Source organism: Budorcas taxicolor, chromosome 10 (genome assembly GCF_023091745.1).
Source record: "Budorcas taxicolor isolate Tak-1 chromosome 10, Takin1.1, whole genome shotgun sequence".
Lineage (NCBI taxonomy): Eukaryota > Metazoa > Chordata > Mammalia > Artiodactyla > Bovidae > Budorcas > Budorcas taxicolor.
The window spans coordinates 101131864-101150672 of record NC_068919.1 but is presented as its reverse complement, the minus strand read 5'-3'; the positions used below and the strand labels follow the sequence as shown (position 1 = coordinate 101150672).

The 18809-nt window shown below is 45.3% G+C and overlaps 1 protein-coding gene across 1 annotated transcript; it reads right to left on the bottom strand.

Moving 5' to 3' along the window:
• Positions 1-11750: 11750 nt before the first annotated feature.
• LOC128053799 (beta-2-microglobulin) lies at positions 11751-17432 on the bottom strand. Its single transcript, XM_052646232.1, has 4 exons — positions 17316-17432; positions 13793-14068; positions 13239-13266; positions 11751-12244 (listed from the first exon to the last, which is right to left on the bottom strand). The coding sequence occupies exons 1-3, from the start codon at positions 17380-17382 to the stop codon at positions 13253-13255; spliced, it is 357 nt and encodes a 118-aa protein (XP_052502192.1). The 5' UTR covers positions 17383-17432; the 3' UTR covers positions 11751-12244; positions 13239-13252.
• Between the last annotated feature and the right edge of the window lie 1377 nt (positions 17433-18809).

Genomic DNA, 18809 nt, shown 5'->3' with positions numbered 1-18809 from the left:
TAGTATCAAAAAGATAACCAATAAGACATGTTGGCAAGGATGTAGAGAAAAGGGAACCCTTGTGAACTGGGAATGTAAATCGGTACAGCCACTGTGGAAAAGAGTATAGAAATTACCCAAAAAATGAAAAATAGAACTAGAACTACCTCATAATCCAGCATTTCCTCTCCTGGGTATTTATCCAAAGAAAACAAACTTACTCAAAGAAAACTAATTAGAAAAGATATATGTACCTCTCTGTCATTGCAGCATCATTTACAGCCGCCAAGATATGGAAGCAGCCTAAATGCCCATCAGTAGATGAATGGATAAAGAAGTTGTGGCATATATATTTATATAATGGATATTACTCAACCATAAAAAAGAATGAAATCTTGCTTTTTGTGACAACATGGATGGACCTAGAGGGTGTTGTGCTAAATGAAATAAGTCAGAGACAGACAAATACTGTCTGATTTCACTTATATGTGGAATCTAAACTTCAGAAGAAATGAACAGACATAACAAAATAGAAACAATTCTAATTACAGAGAAAAACTGGTGGTTGCCAGAGAGGAAGGAGTAAGGGAGGAAAGAAATCAGTGAGGGAGATTAAGAGGTACAAACTTCCAGTTGCAAAATAAGTCATGGGTACAAAATGTATAGTATAGCTATGTGACATCTTTGTATGCTGACAGTATAATCACGGTTACTGTCTTGAAGTGAATAGAAATATCGAATCTCTACATTGTGTAACAGGAACTAATATAGCATTTTCAATTATACTTCAATAATAAACTCATAAGAAAAGAGATCATATGTGTGGTTACTCAGAGGCAGGGGGTTGTGGAAGGGAGAATTCAGTGAAAGCAGTCAAAAGGTACAGATTTCCAGTTATATGTATAGGGATTAAATGCACATGATAAATATAATGAACAGTAGGATGCTATATATAAAAGTTAAGAGAGAAAATCCTGAGTTCTCATCACAAGACAAACATTTTTTCTATTTCTTTAATTTTGTATCCATATGAAATTATGGATGTTCACTAAACTTATTGTGATATAATACCTTAAACTTATGTGCTGTATGTCAGTTATATCACAATAAGATGGGAAGAGAAAAAGATGTTGGCATGGATGTAGGAAAATTGGGACTCTCATATGCTTCTAGTGGGAAGGTAAAATGGTATGGCACCTTTGGAAAACAGCCTGGCAGTTCCTGAAAATGTTAAAGATATAGTTACTATATGACCCAGCACTTCCACTCCTAGACAGAATTCCACTCCACCCAAGAGGACTGAACACTTGTACATGCATGTTGTACATGCATGTTGATGGGGCTTCCCAGGTGGTGCTAGTGGTAAAGAAACTGCCTGCCAGTGCAAGAGACATGAGAGATGCGGGTTCAATCCCTGGGTCAGGAAAATCCCCTGGCAGAGGGCATGGCAACCCATTCCAGTATTCTTGCCTGGAGAACTCCATGGACAGAGGAGACTGGCAGGCTACGGTCCATAGGGTCACACAGAGTTGGACATGACCGAAATGACTTAGCACACATCAGTTCAGTTCATGCATGCATATAAAAGTCGACAATAGTATTTTTAATAGCGAAAAAGTCAAAACACCAAGATGCTCATTAACTAATGAATGACTAAACAATATGTAGTGTAATATACAATGGAATATTATTCAGCAATAAAAAAAAAAGTGCCAATAGTTGCTAAAATGGATGATCTTTGAAAATACTATAGCAAGTGACAGTAGCCAGTCACAGAAGACCACATACTGTATGTTTCCATTTGTATGATTTATCAAGAATAGGCAAATCCATCCAGATAGAAGGATTAGTATTTCCTTAGCCTGAGAGTAGTTGGGGAGAAATGGGTAGTGATGGCTAATTGGTACAATGTTTCTTTTTGGAGGTGATGAAATGTTTTAATATTGAGAAGATAGTTTCACAGTTCCATGAATATACTGTAACCCACTGAAGAACATTGTAAATAGGTGAATTTTACGGTTTGTGAATTATTCCTCAATAAAGCTTTAATGAAAAAAAAAAAAAAACACCTAAGATGCCACAGAAGTGATACACACAACAGTGTGAGATATTTAGATTTAGATACAAGTCCTTGAACCTAGTGAGGAAGGGTGGCGCCCCAGAGGAGAATGGTGGGAGCCCAGAGGGGACAGCGCCCAGTGCTTAATGCTCCACTTAAAGCGCTGACCTGCTGACTCAGGCGGTCCTTACCTTGGACCCACAAACGCCTGTCTCCCAACAGACCACTGACCTCGTGACCAGGCTGCCTCTCCTCCGCTCTGCCCAGGAAAAGAGAACCCTTGGGGTGACACCAGGCAGCCCTGCAAAGCCCTGCCCAGCGTCCTCAACCCCCACCGGCGCACCCAGCAGCTTATCAACGACCGTGGCGTTGTCTCCTGTTTCTCCCTGTCCCGTCTGGGAAGCTGTCGTGTGAGAACAGAACAGGAAGCCTGCGCTCCTGCGGCTGCCAGTTTCTGGCCTCGCCGCGGCTTGTTGGTCTGCTCAAGACTGAGCCTGAACAAGCCGAGCCCGGGTGCCTAGCTACACTGCGCGGGCAGAGAGTACCGAGGAGCCAGAGGTCGGGGCTGAACGGAAGCAGCAGAGCGCGGGGCGGGCGGGCGCGCGCGGGGTCTCAGGGTGAGCGCGTCAGGCTGGCGGCGCGTCAGGCCCAGAGGGAAACAGAGCCAAGGTCGCGGCGCGAGTCAGGGCCCCCATTCCCACCAACCCGTTGGCAGAAATCACAGGCTTTCTCTCCTTTTCAACCGCTATGTTAGTTTCTCAACTGCCCAATCAAAATCCAAGCCCGGGGTAGCTTGTCACAAGTCTCTGGGCAGAAAGCGCTGTTTCAGGTTAGAAAGGGGACTTTGCAGTCCGGAGTCTTTCTCTGAAGTCTGTTTTCCGAGAAAGGGGAGGGGCCAAGTTGGTTGCCTTGTTTGTTTGTTTTTGTTTTTGTTTTCTCCCCTAGTCATTAGATTAGCGACTCTCATTTTCTGGAAAACTGGTTCCTAATGGTATTATGTCTCTCTGGGAGAAGTTTTGAAAATTAATAGGGCTGCCTTTGCTTGTTCCGGGGATGGAGTCCCTCTGGATATTTAAGGGCTGAGCCAGGGACCCCAGCCTATACACGACTGTTTCTTTCTTCCTCTCCATCTTTGAAAACCCTGCTTGTAATCTGGGCTTTACAATCACATGATGAAGTGAGTTTTGTTTTTCAATTATTTTAATTTTTTTCCTTGATTATTTACTGATCATTTACTATGCCAGGCCCATATACACTGAATTTTCCAAGACGGCAACTACCAGGCAACTCAAAGGAAGATATGTATTTGGGTTTTTCTTGTTTGTTTGCTTTTGGTTTTCTAGCTAGAGATTTTTCACCGTTTCAGAGAATCACACCGCAGCAAGCAGTACCATATCTGAGCTGGAGCCACGCATATAATGCAGCTCTCAGGCAGCAGTGCCACCAGTGACGGAGACCCTAGGCCAGCTGCAAGCACCTGGCGCTGCTTTACGGCAGCCGGTGCAGCCGGGCTAGAGCGTTCACACCCTGAGTCGCTCAGCTTTCATGATCGAATTAGCAAAAAGATGACCATTGACCAGTTGCTATAAACAGGAGGTACCAGATGTGACTAGAGTTGGAGCCTCTCATCCACACTGGAGCCCTAGGGACTGTGCCCACCTCAGTCTGCCAAGCCTGAACTTGACTGCCAACTCCCTCTCCTAGAGCTCTAACAGGTAATCACTGGTTAGTAGCTGAGAACTGTTCATTTTACAGATAAGAAAACCAATGATAGGAAATGTTAAGAGATTTGAAAAAGGATCAACTGTGACAGAGGCAGGTCTAGACACTCTGGAAACAACTCTAGTTGGTTTTTTTCCCCCAACCAGCTCTGTACGAAATTTTTCCTTGTATCTCCTGCTGTGGTTTAGGCAATTTTATGTGTTCTAGTGAGCTGTGAAAATAAATAACCACTGGAAATAAAGCAGTTGCCTAGAGCTTTACATTTTACAGAGCTCTTCTTACCACTGTCCCCTTCTCAGAATAACCCTAGAACAGAACCTGACTCAGAGTAGATACTCCATATTCACTGAATGAATGATTGACCAAATAAATAAGTAAACGTGTGATGTAAAGATGATTCCCCCATTTATGGATTTGGTGACAAAGAATCAAGATAGTAATAATGACTTTTCCAATTTCTTTTGTGGAGTTAGAATTCAAACTTAAACAGAAACATGACTTTTCCCATTCCATTTGTGGAATTAGGATTTAAACTCAAGTCTGAGTTCAGTGGCATTCACTCACACTTTAATGCTTTGTTTTTGGTGTTCAGTCACCAAGTTGTGTCCGACTCTTTGCAACCCCATGGACTGCAATACACCAGGCTTCCCTGTCCCTCACCATCTCCTGGAGTTTGCTCAAGTTCTTGTCCATTGAATCGGTGATGCCACCCAACCACCTCATCCTCTGTCGTCCCCTTCTCCTTCTTCCTTCAATCTTTCCCAGCATCAGGGTCTTTTCCAGTGAGTCAGCTCTTCGCATCAGGTGGCCAAAGCAATGAAACTTCAGCTTCTGCATCAGTCCTTCCAATGAGTATTCAGGGTTCATTTCCTTTATGATTGACTGGTTTGATCTCCTTACAGTCCAAGAGACTCTCAAGAGTCTTCTCCAGCACCACAATTCGGAAGCATCAGTTCTTTGGCACTCTGCCTTCTTTATGGTCAGAAACTTATAACTTACAGTGGAAGTTTGTGATTACATGTGCTGTGCACCCACCAGAGGAAGTTTACAAGAAACCCACAGTAGCAAACTGATGCCCCACCCATGGCTGTTAGTCCATCCCCAGCTTTTTCATATTTTGCTGCTCTCAGTTAGCACGTGCGCGTTACCCCTAGGGCTGCAAATTACCCTCAAGCAATGGAGTGAGCTGGAAGTACCTGGGCATTCTGTGTTTGACCCCTCACACTCCTGGCATCACCCAAGCAAAGCCAGGCTGATGTGGAATACCAGAGCGCAGCTCCTTTGCTACAAGGCAGGACAGTCTCTGACGTGCACTCCTGCGTTCTGAGCTCCCATGGGCCTGGGTTGAGGGTAGGATTTTTGAAATCACACCCTCATTTGGCTTCTTCTCATTTCCTATCCTTCATCCCCACACCCTCTTTGGTTTCTCCTGGAAGCCCTAAGTCACAGATTAATACATCCAGATCCTTGACTCAGGGCCTGCTTCTGCAAGAACAAGATGTAAAACATTCACTGACTCTTCAGATGAGGAAAATGGTATGCACAGTTGCAGATGGCTTAATATACCTAGAAAACCACTTCAAGTAACAGTATGGCATTGTGTGGCATCAAGAGTCCTCTCTGTTTTCTAAGTGAAAAACAGTAAAAAGAGGAAGTGGCCCATGGGGGAGGGAAAGATTGCACATCATTGCCGTCTTCAACTGGGCCTGTGTGCTATAGAAATATAACATCTCCTTCAGTTCAGTTCAGTCACTCAGTCGTGTCCGACTCTGCGACCCCATGAACTGCAGCACGCCAGGACTGCCTGTCCATCACCAACTCCCAGAGTCCACCCAAACCCATGTCTGTTGAGTCAGTGGTACCATCCAACCATCTCATCCTCTGTCATCCCTGTCTCCTCCTGCCCTCAATCTTTCCCAGCATCAGGGTCTTTTCAAATGAGTCAGCTCTTCCCATCAGGTAGCCAAAATATTGGAGTTTAGCTTCAACATCAGTCCTTCCAAAGGAGACCCAGGACTGATCTCCTTTAGGATGGACTGGTTGGATCTCCTTGCAGTCCAAGGGACTCTCAAGAGTCTTCTCCAACACAATTCAAAAGCATCAATTCTTCTGTGCTCAGCTTTCTTTATAGTCCAGCTCTCACATCCATACATGACCATTGAGAAATGGTCCACCTTGACTAGACGGACCTTTGTGGACAATGTCTGCTTTTTAATATGCTGTAGTTTTGTAGAATTTGTGATCATCTGTGTTGTGGAGGACTAAGGAAGATAAATAACTCTGTATCCAAATAATGAGAGGAGACGTATGGGATTTAGTGCATAGTAAGTACTTGGGCTCCCCTCATAGCTCAGTTGGTATAGAATCTGCCTGCAGTGCAGGAGACCCAGGTTCGATTCCTGGGTTGGGAAGATTCGCTGGAGAAGGGATGGGCTACCCACTCCACTGTTCTTGGGCTTCCCTTGTGGCTCATCTGGTAAAGAACCCACCTGCAGTGTGGGAGACCTGGGTTCAATTCCTGGGTTGGGAAGATCCCCTGGAGAAGGAAAAGGTTACCCACTCCAGGATTCTGGCCTGGAGAATTCCATGGGCTGTATAGTCCATGCGGTCCCAAAGAATTGGACACGACTGAGTGACTTTCACTTAAGTAATTGATATGTGATCAAAGTGTGATTTGTAATTACATTTACTACTTGGTTTTTTTTTTAATTAAACCCTTCTTGTGCTCTCTGAAGTATCAGAATATTTTCTAATGCATAACATTTCCAATTAAGGTACTCACAGATAACTTTATTTCTTTTAAGATATCTGGGACCCCAATTTCAGTCTTCAGGTTTTTTTGTGTATGTGTGTGAAAGCTTAGAATTCAAGGAAAAAGTGAGGCAAAATCTTGATGGCTACATCACAGAGAAAATGCTGATTTTATTAAAGTCTTTGAGTTTTACCTCAAGTTTAAAATATAAGAGATATAAGTAAAAGCGACAGCACAAACATATTGGGACAGTAGCTGTCGACAAAAACTGCTGCTGAGTCGCTTCAGTTGTGTCCAACTCTGTGCGACCCCATACTCTGTGCGACCCCATAGACGGCAGCCCACCAGGCTCCCCCATCCCTGGGATTCTCTAGGCAAGAATACTGGAGTGAGTTGCCATTTCCTTCTCCAAAAACTAGATATGAACATTTGCCAGGCCTCTGTACTGCTTCCTTTTATGCCATGTTTTCACTGGGGACAGTGGAAACAAAGTGAGATATAACAATTATTCCAAAAAATTTAAAAATAATAAGTGACCAATTTTTGAAAGATAGAACAAAAGTTAAAATCTCCTGAAAAACTAACCACACTAGGGACTTCTGGTAGTCCAGTGGCTAGACTCCACCCTCCCAGTGCAGGGGACCAAGGCTCAATCCCTGGTTGGGGAGCTACATCCCACATGCCACAGTGAAGATCAAAGATCCTGTGTGCCACAACCAAGACTCGGTGCAGAAAAATAAGTAAAAATATTTTTCAAAACTAATCATACCAAAATGAACATCATCTCTGGGTAGTAGAATTCACAAGTTGGTTTTGGGGTTTTTTTTTTTGCCTATACAGACTTCGTGTTTTTCAAAAATTATGAACATACATTCAAATAATAAAAGAAGTATGTAGAATTATATTTTAAAACTCTGTCTTCATGTTCTCCTGACATCTTGGCCCTTGCCCCTAGATAAACATCATTAAGAGATTGTTGTATACATTTCTGGACCTTTTCTTGTTGGTGTTAATCTGCTTAGAGAGGTTGAGAAAAAAAATTAAAAGGTAAATATGGTTTGCTTTAAGCCTATATAAAAATGGGATCAGAGGTAGCACCTCAGCATGGAATACCTGAGATGGTAAATACTGATGCTCTGAAACGAATGAGCAGGCTGACTGCCACGTTGCCAAGATCTGAGCACCATTCTTGAGGAATGTTATCCACAAACCACTAAGTTAGTCACAGTCTCATCTCTTGATGTTTCCTTATAGGTCCTTGGGTCAACAGAGCAGTTCTGTTAAAGTTGTTGAATTCTAACCTGCGTTTCTGTGTTTCTTTATAGACTCTTCCAGGTGTTTTTTTCTCACTTTACTATGGTTTATTGCCTTTAGTCACAGCTCCCACCTTACAGCTTTTTCTCAGTATCACTTGCTTTGGTCAGTGAAGTTATGGGGTTCTCTCAGGCTGCCCTGCAGTTCTAAAACTTGCATCCAGTTCTGTGCTGTCTTTCTCTAGTTTCTTGGATCTTTCTGAATTCTCCGAAGTGGGAAATTACAAGGAAATGCAAGGAGAATCTATTTAACAAAGATCTCTGTAACATAAAATGGAGAATGATGGGTTGAGAGAAGCCAGTGGGATCCAAAAGCTGGTTCGCTCAGTCGTGTCTGACTCTTTGCAACCCTGTGGACTGTAGCCTACCAGACTCCTCTGTCCGTGGGACTCTCCAGGCAAGAACACTGGAGCGGGCTGCCATTTCCTTCTCCAATGCATGAAAGTGAAAGTGAAGTCTCTCAGTTGTGTCCGACCCTCAGCGACCCCATGGACTGCAGCCTCCCGGGCTCCTCTGTCCGTGGGAGTCTCCAGGCAAGAACGCTGGAGCGGGCTGCCACACCCGCCTCCAGGGCGCCTCCCGACCCAGGGCTCGAGCTTGAGTCTCGTGTCTCCCGCCCCCCAGTGCAGGCAGGCTCTTTACCACTAGCGCCACCTGATAGGGGGCAGTTTTAAAACAGTTATAAAAGAAATTTCTTGAAAGAAAAAAATTTATATATCAATTAGCAAAACAATTCTTCAAATAATCAGTTTGCTCCAAACTGAGCGACAGCTTCCTTGGGGCCTTTCACCAGCATAGCCTGGAGTGAGACCAGTTCTCTGCCTGGGAGAATGTGGGCAATATTGATAGGTCCTACCCTCCTTCCATCTGGCCAGGCCATGGTAGGTGGTGGTTGGCTCAGCTGCCACATCTCCATGTTGAGAAGAGCAAGGCACAGGCCTCACTGTTGGCCACGGTAAACAGCAGGAGGGGAACACCACTGCTCAGAGTCTGAGCCTGCAGTTTCCCCTTCTAATCCCCAACTCCCATCCCTCCCCCAAATCCCTCCCCACTCCCCCAGTACGTATGGTTTCTGAAAAACACCAGCTGACACTAACAAAAATGACTTGCTTTCTCTTTATTTACCCTCATCCATACCTTGAATGGGCTTCCCTGGTGGCTCAGAGGTTAAAGCATCTGCCTGCAATGTGGGGGACCGGGGTTCGATCCCTGGGTCAGGAAGATCCCCTGGAGAAGGAAATGGCAACCCACTCCAGGATTCTTGCCTGGAGAATCCCATGGATGGAGGAGCCTGGTGGGCTACAGTCCACGGGGTCGCAAAGAGTCTGACACAACTGAGCAACTTCACTTTCACTTTCATGCCCTGAATAACAATTCAGAGCAGGGCATTACTTCCCAGACCGGCTTTGGTGTATGATACAAATATACAATGCATGTACTTATATATAAAGGCTTACAATATATATTTTCTAGAAACTGCTTTTCTGCTTCAGCCATAGAACATGGGTATTCTTCCAAGTCAGAATATAAGATCTAATTCTTTATTACTTTTTAATTTGCAACTGCAGTTATATTTAATAAGCTTAATTAAGCTCCAGTATTTATCCTCTTTGATCAATCTCTTCTTCTGAAATGGGAGACTAAAGCATGCTCCAAAGTGTCATTACATTGAAACATCAGCCAGCAAAGCAGCTTTTCACAAAATTGTTGAGTGACATGGAACAAAAAAGTCTTTATGATGTAACTCAATGGGTTTCAACCTTGGCTGTACATAAGAACTGTGTAAAAATTTAAGCAAGTACTGTGAAAACTTACATCCACAATAACCTGCACATGCTGTTTATAGCAGCTTCATCCATAATTACCCAAATTTGGAACAAACCAAAATGCACTTCAGTAGATGAGAGGATAGACTGTGGTGCATCCAGATAATGTAATATTACTCAAAGCTTCAAGATGAGCTATAAAGTCATTTTCAAAAGACATGGAGGAACTTTAAATGCATATAACTACATGGAAAAAGTCAGTATGAAAAAGCTGCATATTGCATGATTCTGGATATAACATTTTAGATAAGGATAAACTATGGAGACAGTGAAAAAAAGATCAGTGATTTCCAGAGGTGGCAGAGATTAATAGGTAGAGCACATAGTTTAGGGCAGTATAATGATTGATACATGTTATGATATTGGGTTGGCCAAAAAGTTCATTTGGGTTATACCTATGGAACAAAACACCAAGAACAACCTTAAATTACGAACCTTGTTGATTGTGATGTGTTACTGTAGGTTCATCAGTTTTAACAAATGTACCACTCTGGTGGGGGATGTTGATAGTGGGGGAGGCTATGCATGTGTGGTGCGAGGTATATGGGAAATAGCTATACTTTCCCCTCAGTGATGCTGAGATCCTAAAACTGCTGTAAAAAAATAAGGCTTTAACTGAAAAAAAAAAAAAAAAACCAACAACAACAATAATACTGGTATGTGGGCTCCATACTTACAGATTGTGATTTAGTTGGTCTGAATTGGTGCTTGGGAAGGTGGTGGGTTTTTTTAATAGGCTTTAATTTCTAGAGCTGGTATTTTTTATTAAGTTCCATAGGTGATTCTTGAAGGAAAATTACATGGCTCAAAATAGCCAGAAATTAAAACTCCCCTCCAGGTCCTCCCCACCATCCTGTGCAAAACAACTCTCACCCAGAGAAAAAAATGGACATTAAGGCTGATTACACCCAGCCTCTGGCCGATCTCCAAAATTCCTTGCCCCAGCCATTTAAGAGAAAACTACTCTGAACAACCTTGAAGAAGAACAGGCCCCCTAAGGGACAGGAGCTTTCCACACATATGCCTACATATACATCCTTTTTTCTTGGGTTAAGGCAGCAGCTCACTAATCTGACTGCTGCCCCCTCTCGCCTCATTAAAGGTGATGTGTTCCTGTAAAGTGCCGGCCTCGTTCTTTTTCCAAGCCCCGCCTTCTCTAACTCCCTTACCCTACAACCCTGATGTGCATCCAGGGTGCACATTTCATCTGCACTGTTTGTCAAACCCCTAGACATCTCACCATTTTACCTCCTTAGCTCAGGCCCCGTTTCACAACTGGAAGAACCACTACCCAGTAAAACAGCACAAGCAAATGGCTTCCATAACACTAACCTAAAGTTTGTGTTTTTGCATATTGAAAGTTAGTCAGTCAGTCAGATAGATAAATATTAGAGAAAAGGGAACCCTAGTACATAGTTGATAAGAATGTAAATCAGCAATCGCTATGGAAAACAATATGGGAGTTCCTTAAGAAATAAAAACAGAACTACTGCACAATCTACCTGAAGTTTTTTATCCCCTGAACACATTCTCCTCTCACCCAGTTCTTCGGTTGTAACTGTGCTATCTGCTCATCAGGATGTATTTTAACTATTTAAGTGCATGTCTCCACCTCCACTAAGGTAATTTGAGAGCAGTGTTGAGTTTTATTCACCTTGTCAGAACCTAGCACTAACTCAAATTCACGGTCAAGTTTTTAAAAATGCACCAACCTGATCATCAAGTATAAACTATGCCTCATTTATGCCTTATGAGGTTTCTAAGTCTAGTATTTTTCATTGGGATATATCGCTTGCTAAAAACTCCTCCAGATACTTTTGCTCCTTCTGAGAGTCTGCACATTCCTCATTCCTTAGCCCAGGGAACAGAATTCTGGTTAAAAGAGAGAAGCCAGATCTCCCAGACCACAGACCCTCTACTTATTTAACTTCTTAGGGAGGCTTTCCCTCATTTGTAAAATCCAAATTGCTGATGCTCCTTCCACTGTGAGCAGCCCTACACATCAGGAATTTATGTTCTTCTCCAAACAACATCTGAAGACCACTTCCCTGTCTGAATGAAGGCAGTAGAAGAGGAGCTAAAAATAAACACTATACACATCAAGTTTTACCACATTTTAATTAGTAAAACAAAATGAAAACAGGCATAGCCATGTCTCAACAGAAGAAGTAAATATCATTTTATATGACAAAATGCCATCCACCATAACACATTTCCAATAATTCTGACAAATATCTGTCACAACATTTTGCAAAATTCTAAGGAAAGTTACAAATTGTGGATTTACTCTAAACATGCATAGCTATCTGATTACAATTTGTGTGCAAAACACCCTGACCAAGATGTTGATGTTGAACATCAGAGTTCTTCCCTCCACACCTCTAAGATGCTGGCATAGCACCTCCACTGCAGCGTACTGCCAACACAGACCAAACTACAGGGAAAGGCAGGCACAATGAACAATTAAAAGATGTTTGTGGTAACATCAATGTAATTTCTAATTTATGTGCACAAAGCATAAAAGTGTATCAGTATTAAAAAGCAAGAAAACAGAATTTGGAATTAGTCCAACCCAAATGAGGCATCATCAGACCTGGGGGAAAAAAAAAGAGTTATTACCAAATACATTTATTTTATTTAGATTACAGAGAGCACCACCAAACTTATCTAACTTGTGCTGTATATAAATCATTCTTGGTAACAGTAGTAGCTGCAGGAGATTTTCCAGATGAATTAAAAGAGCATAACCTACTAGCTTATCCCACTGGTCCACTAACAACATTAAAGAAAAGGATACTGGTATTAGAGTTCACATCCTAACTGCACCACTTAGTAACTGTGTGACGCTGGGCAGGTCAGTCAAACTCTCTGATGCTCTCGCAAATTAACTTCCCTGTCCTACAGTGCAACAGGAAATGTGAATAGGTTTTCCATGCCAAGATACACTGAGTAATACAATTTCCCAGAAAAGCTGGATTATCTGCCTCTGGCCTCCACCTGAAGTGGCAGAGAAGTCCAATCCCTCCCTGTTCCATGCTGCTAGAGTTAGGTGTTAGAGCTGCCATACATCTGTTACAGTGTCTTTACACTGAGTTACAACAATCTTGTTTCCACTTCTCTCCTCTATTGGACTGGGAGCTTTGAGACCCAACTACAGTGCCCAGACACTTAGGAATGGTGTCTCTGCAGAACCACGTCACTCTTCTCTTCAGGCTATTTAGCAAAGAGCTGCCACGCAAAGGGAGGGACAGTTCACCTTTGAAGGCCCAGAGGAGCCCAACATGGAAATGGCAGAAGAGCAAACACTTGCAGGTGCTGCCTCTGCCTGTAACCCCACACCTGCAGCTCCTCTGTCCTCCCTTTAGAGGGTTAGTGATGCTGGGAAAGTCACACCCAGGACCACGGCCTTCCTCATCTCCCCCGCTCCCAGGGGCAGGGAATGGGACCCCATGGGATTCTTCTCTGCCTGCTGAATTGTTACCCTGATTAATGTCTTCCAGACTGTGAGGCTTATCATATTAGAGCTGTCTGTAATGGTCCCCAGGATACTGATATTACAATAGGGTTTCTTAAGGTTAGAAACCCACCTTGATGGTGCTGCTCAGAGGTCTCGATCTGTGGAAAAGAACATGGAGAAAGAAAACAGTTAAGTTTGACTTCTGAAATGCTGCTTACTACAAACGTCTAAAATTGTTATGAACAAAGATGGCAGAAGAGCCCCTGTGAGGAAAAACCTAGACGTTTCCTACCCGCCGGAGATCCCAAGCCATCCAGAGAGCTGGAGGAGGCCAGGGTTGGAGGGCCCTACCGTAGCAGGGCTTGCACTCAAGGCCCGTGCCTTCCGGAGACCCTCCTTGGTCCTGGGTGTGCCCGAGGCTGCCAGGAGAGCCGAGGAGGCCACAGGGAAGAAGCCTTGGGAGTGCCTGCGCACGTGCCGCTGCTCCCTGCTCTCACTGCAGGGAAGCCACTGTCTCAGCGACCACACTGTGCCCAGCTCTCTCAGAGGGTGCCACTACGCAGAGCTTTAGTAACACTCCCTGATAATCCCAGGATGCAGATGTCTTTATATCAAAGCAGCTTTATGCCGTGGCTGTGCTCAGATACAACTGTCAGTGGTTAACCAAAGAACTTGACAACTTACCCCACTTAACTATCTTGGGTTGTGTTAAAGTAACGTGATTCACTCGGCAGCTGTACTGATCCTTGCTGTTGGGAGTGAACTCAGCGTGGGACAGAAGGTAGAAAGACCAGTCCTTGCTGAAAGACAGGTCTGACTGCTCCGACTTAATCTTCTCCCCGTTCTTCAGCAAATCGATTTCAATCTGGGGTGGATGGAACCCATACACATAGCAGTTCAGGTAATTTGGCTTTCCATCTTCTGGCGGGTGTCTTGAGTATACCTGGACCTCTGGAATACCTGAGGAGCGGCAGGGAAAGACACATGAAATTGCAGACTATTCCACTTGGGGCTCCTTTGGTCTGAAGCTAGATCAGGCACCAAATGTTTATATTGGATCCTACATTTCTCCCAATTCCTCTTTCCCTCGGGCCAAATGACCTTCCATTTTGGCAAAAGGCCACCTCCAGTTTGTTGGAAACGCCATGACTTAGTATCTCGCCCACACAATCCCCTACACAGGCCTTTCAGGCTTTTCCTGGCAGATTTCTGGTAACGTCTTTTTCTGTCAGCGGACACTATGCTGTATCTTTTAAGAACTGTGTGTGGAGGCTCTCAAGAGGCTTCACGGCTCCTCAGCACATAGAATCTGTATCGCTCAAGAGTCTACATGATTCGGCCCCCATCTACTGATCGGGCTTCATTTCTCACTTCACACACCCTCCAGAGTGGCCACATCAAAAGACTCCCATATTACACCCTGTTTCAGCCCCGCCAGTTATTTTCCTCACATTTGCTTCCTTCTTCCTGGTCTCCTGTCTAGATGCACACCCACCAGACTTCTCAGCAGGTGCCTAGTGCAGAGCCCTGCACAGCGCAGCTGCCTGGTAAACGGCAGGTGTAATCATCAGTACCTCCTCGCTCAGGTTCCTAACAGAGCCCACCCACAGTGTATTTCCACAGAACACAAGCTGTTCACCATGTCTAGAGTCTACGTGACACACCTCTATCTGAACATGTACCTGATTCATGAGCCAGACAAGAAAGAAGCAAAAGGGAAACACCGACAGGAGCTGGAAACACCTTAGACGAGCTGGGTGAGAACAACAGGGAAGAGTGAGGACTGCGGCAAATGGGCAAGATCAGACTCTCCATTAGGACCAAGTGGCGTAATGCATGTGACGGTGGGAGCTGCATTTTTAATGAGCACGGTCAAGTGACTTCCACATCTGCCAGGCTGCGAATATTACACATTGCTACAGGACAGGTGGATTCCAAAATGAGACGCACGTTTAGACCCTCCATGAGGATGTGGAAGAAAGTATTATAAGCTCTGTATCTACATTTTCTAAGTGAACTGTTAATGCTGCTAAACTTACAGACTGATATATGTATATAATCCACTTAGATACAAATGCACTCAGGGGACATGATTACAAAGGTCAGTTCATCCTCTATGTCCAGGAGGCACAGAGGAGGAGGAGTCCAGGCCACTGTGACTGGATATATCTCTGTAGAATCTTCCAATCATCAAAGAAAACGTCCCTAGTCCCACTAAGAGCTAGACTGGAAATACTATGAAGCCCTGGTATTTTTCCAACGTTCAAAGTGAAGATAAATCAGAAACCTCTATTTACACCTCTATTTACCTCTATTTAAACCTTTATTTACATTTGAGCTTCTAATAAGTGACAGTTAAGTTGCTCAGTCATGTCCGACTCCTTGCGACCCCATGGACTATAGAGTCCATGGAATTCTCCAGGCCAGAATACTGGAGTGGGTAGCCTTTCTCTTCTCCAGGGGATCTTTCCAACCCAGGGATCGAACCCAGGTCTCCCCCATTGCAGGTGGATCTAATAACTAGACCCTAATACATCCAACAGCACAGGTTCATCCCACCTGGAATCCTCCCTTTGAGGGAGCTAGGCAGGTTTGTGCCAGGGGGTGGGTTTGCAAGGGTACAACAATAGTGATTTCCAAAAGAAGGAGGTGTATCCGACAGGTCTGGGTTTGAATCTGGCTTCGGCCACTTACCGCTTCTGCATTTTGAGGAAGAGTTATTCTAGCTTCTGTAGTTTAACTGAAAATTTATGCCCAGACTGAAATAAAACCTACACAGGGAAAGAGCAGAAAATAGATCCCCCCCCCCCAAAGTGAATCACACTTACATGTTTTTTGTATGTCTTCTAGAAATCCCCTGTGTATTTTCCAGGCATGTATTCTCCTGGAAACTTTCTAATGAACATACTTTTTAATATCTGCTTGTTATTTTTTGAAAGAATTCTATGGCCACAACAAAATATCAATAGTGATAATACAGACATCGTGTGTTTTTTTGGCAAACACATTTTAAATTCCATTCTCACATGAAAGAGAAAGCTGAGCTTCAGTGTATTTAGAAGGTATCTGAACACAGCATCCCTGACAACCTGGCTAAGTGTGTTGATTATTCAGCCCTAGTTTTACAACCTTTCTGACTGATAAACCTTCACTTACTCAAAACTGAAAGTAGAGAGACACTTCATATTGGAAAGAACCAGGCAAGGAGCCAAAGGAGGAGCCCTTTGTGAACAAAGGTCACAGAGGCCCACGGCTGCCCAGCTTGCTCCCTAGAATCTCACCCCAGAAGACTGTGAAAAACGTACCAGTGACTGCCCAAGGGGCGCACCACCGGGCCAAAGGCTCTACTGTCTGCCACTGATCCCCTGGGGGGGATTAACTTGTTTCAACTTTTCAGCCTCCATTTCCTCATTTGTGACACCCTGATGATAGGCACCGTATTTACATCGCAGACCCCTTTCACAATTAAATGTCACAGCACACGGAGCAGGACAGACAGCTGTCAACGGGGACCTCTATGATTGTTATTAAAAGCGAAGTGTAAGGAGAACAAGAGAATTAACGACGAGCATTGGTTTGTTAAACCTCAAGGCATTCCACGAAAGTCTCCGAAAACTCCTTGTTCTGGTTTGGTCCCTTATTTGGGGAAAAGGACAGAGGGGCAGATGAACCTGCCCGGCTCCTGCTGGAAGCTCCAGGCCCTCAGGATGCCAGCTGGCCGACATACCCTGGCGGCGACTCCCCCAAAGCCCACGCGTTGTCTCCACCCGTTCGCAGCCCCCAACCCTGCCCTCTGGGGCCCGCCGGCCCGCCCGCAACACGAGACGCGCGGGGGCAGCCAGAGCCCCGCGAAGCAGCGGAAGAGAATCCCTCCCCCACCGCGCCCGCCCTGAACCACATCCGCACCCAGGAACTCCGTCCCGACCCGCGCGGTACCGTCCGGCCGAGCCAGGGGCTCCCTCCCCACACCCCGGGGAAGCTGGCGACCTGAGGTCGCACCCTCTCCCCACTCCCCGCGCACCCCGCCGCTTCCACTGCCCGAGACGAAGCCGGCTGCGCCTCCACCGAGCTGGGATGGAAAACTTGGGAGCGGGAGCGGGACCGGGACCGGGACCGGGGTGGACAGAGTTAGTGCCCAAGGTGCCAAGTGGGTGTGATCGGGACAGGACGGGCTGGCGGAAGAGGGGAGAGAGGAGAGGACACTCACGCTGGATGGCGTCCAGGCCAGACAGCGACAGCAGCCCGAGAAGGACCAAGGCCGCGAAGCCAGCCATCCTTGCAGCAGCTGCGCGGGTGGCGGAGTGAGCGGCCGGCTGCCGCGCTCGCCTTTATACTCCGCATTCAGGCAGCCAATCGGAAGCCTGCCCGCCGGGCCGTCACAAGTCTCCGAGCGAACTAGGCCGGGGCAGGTTAGAAACAGGCTTCTCCGTTTTCAGTTTCATTTTCTAGTAAGTCTCATGATGCTTAGGAAGGCAGGGTTGGGCTCGGTGCGTTCGCTGCCTGTACATCAGCGCCCTCTTCTCTGGGGTGCGCGCCCAAGCTTGGGGCGCGACCCGCTCACCCTAGAACTTCAGTGTGGACGGACCCTCGCTTTTCGGAACAGCACCGGAAAGGCTAAGGGACTCGCGTACCTTGCATGCCACAGCCGGTGAGGAGCCTGGCACCTGGTTTTCAGTCGGGAAAACTGAAGCATAGAACTGTTCAGGCTAAGGACCGAGGCCGAACGGTACTGGGCAGAATCAGAACTCGGTTCGCAATTCCAGCCCAGAAATACATTGCACGTCCTCTGGATTCCCTGGGCAAGAAAAGTTTCCAGGAACCTCGAGGCGTCATGGTGCCAGCTCGGGAGAACCATCTGGCAGGGAGGAGGACCTTCTTGCTTCCTGAATATTTTCCAAAATGGAAAGGCATTTCGGAACGTCTGTGCCAAGAAACTCTGGTCCGTATCCTGCCATTGTAATTTAAGTAATTGATGGTTTGTGGAGAAATGACCACTGATAGTAAAAACTCTTATAAAAGCAGTAACTGCCTAGAGCATTAGAGTATCTACCGCCTCGAGGAACTTTACTCCCTGCGGCTTAGCACACTAGAATGGTGGTTGGCAGGAACTAGGTACTTGATGAACCGAATGAGTGAGTGTGCAGATGAGTGGCTGCTTAACCTCTTGAAGGAAGGGACGGCTGAACATGTGAGGGAATACGTGAATCACCCCTAGGATGTAGAAGTTACCTCGTTATATTTTTAGGGATAGGAAAACAAAGGCTGAGGTTACAGACTGGCCTGATATTGACGTCATTTGTGCTTCAGACACTCGGAAGATAGAGGACTGGACAATTTTAGTATGAATTTGGGTTGCATCTTCTGTGGACTCAAACAAAGAAGTTAGACCTATAGATTCCAAGAGGGTGTCAGTGTTACAAAGACTCGTTAAGAAAACTCCTTCTCCATAGATAACATAAAAAGGAGCTGACGTTACCTGGTGGCTGAGTCCAAGGATCATTTCTGGAGTGGAATACCCGGAAGAGGAAGTGAACCTGGGGGCCGAGAGTGGCAGAGGTCTTGGAAATCACCCTGGTGTGCAGTTGAAGGGAGTTTGGTGGTGCTTCCCCAGAGAGCCCAAGAAATGTCATCTGGATTCTTTCCCCTACTTTTAGACCTTTCAGTAATCCCTGCTGTGGAGCTTGGGTCGACACTAAAGAAA

Excerpts from the sequence above, each read along its gene's own strand:
- LOC128053799 (XM_052646232.1), bottom strand. The coding sequence starts at position 17,382 with ATGGCTGGCTTCGCGGCCTTGGTCCTTCTCGGGCTGCTGTCGCTGTCT. Across the intron at positions 14,069-17,315 it reads TGGCCTGGACGCCATCCAGC|GTATTCCAGAGGTCCAGGTA; the intron begins GTGAGTGTCCTC and ends GCCGCTCCTCAG.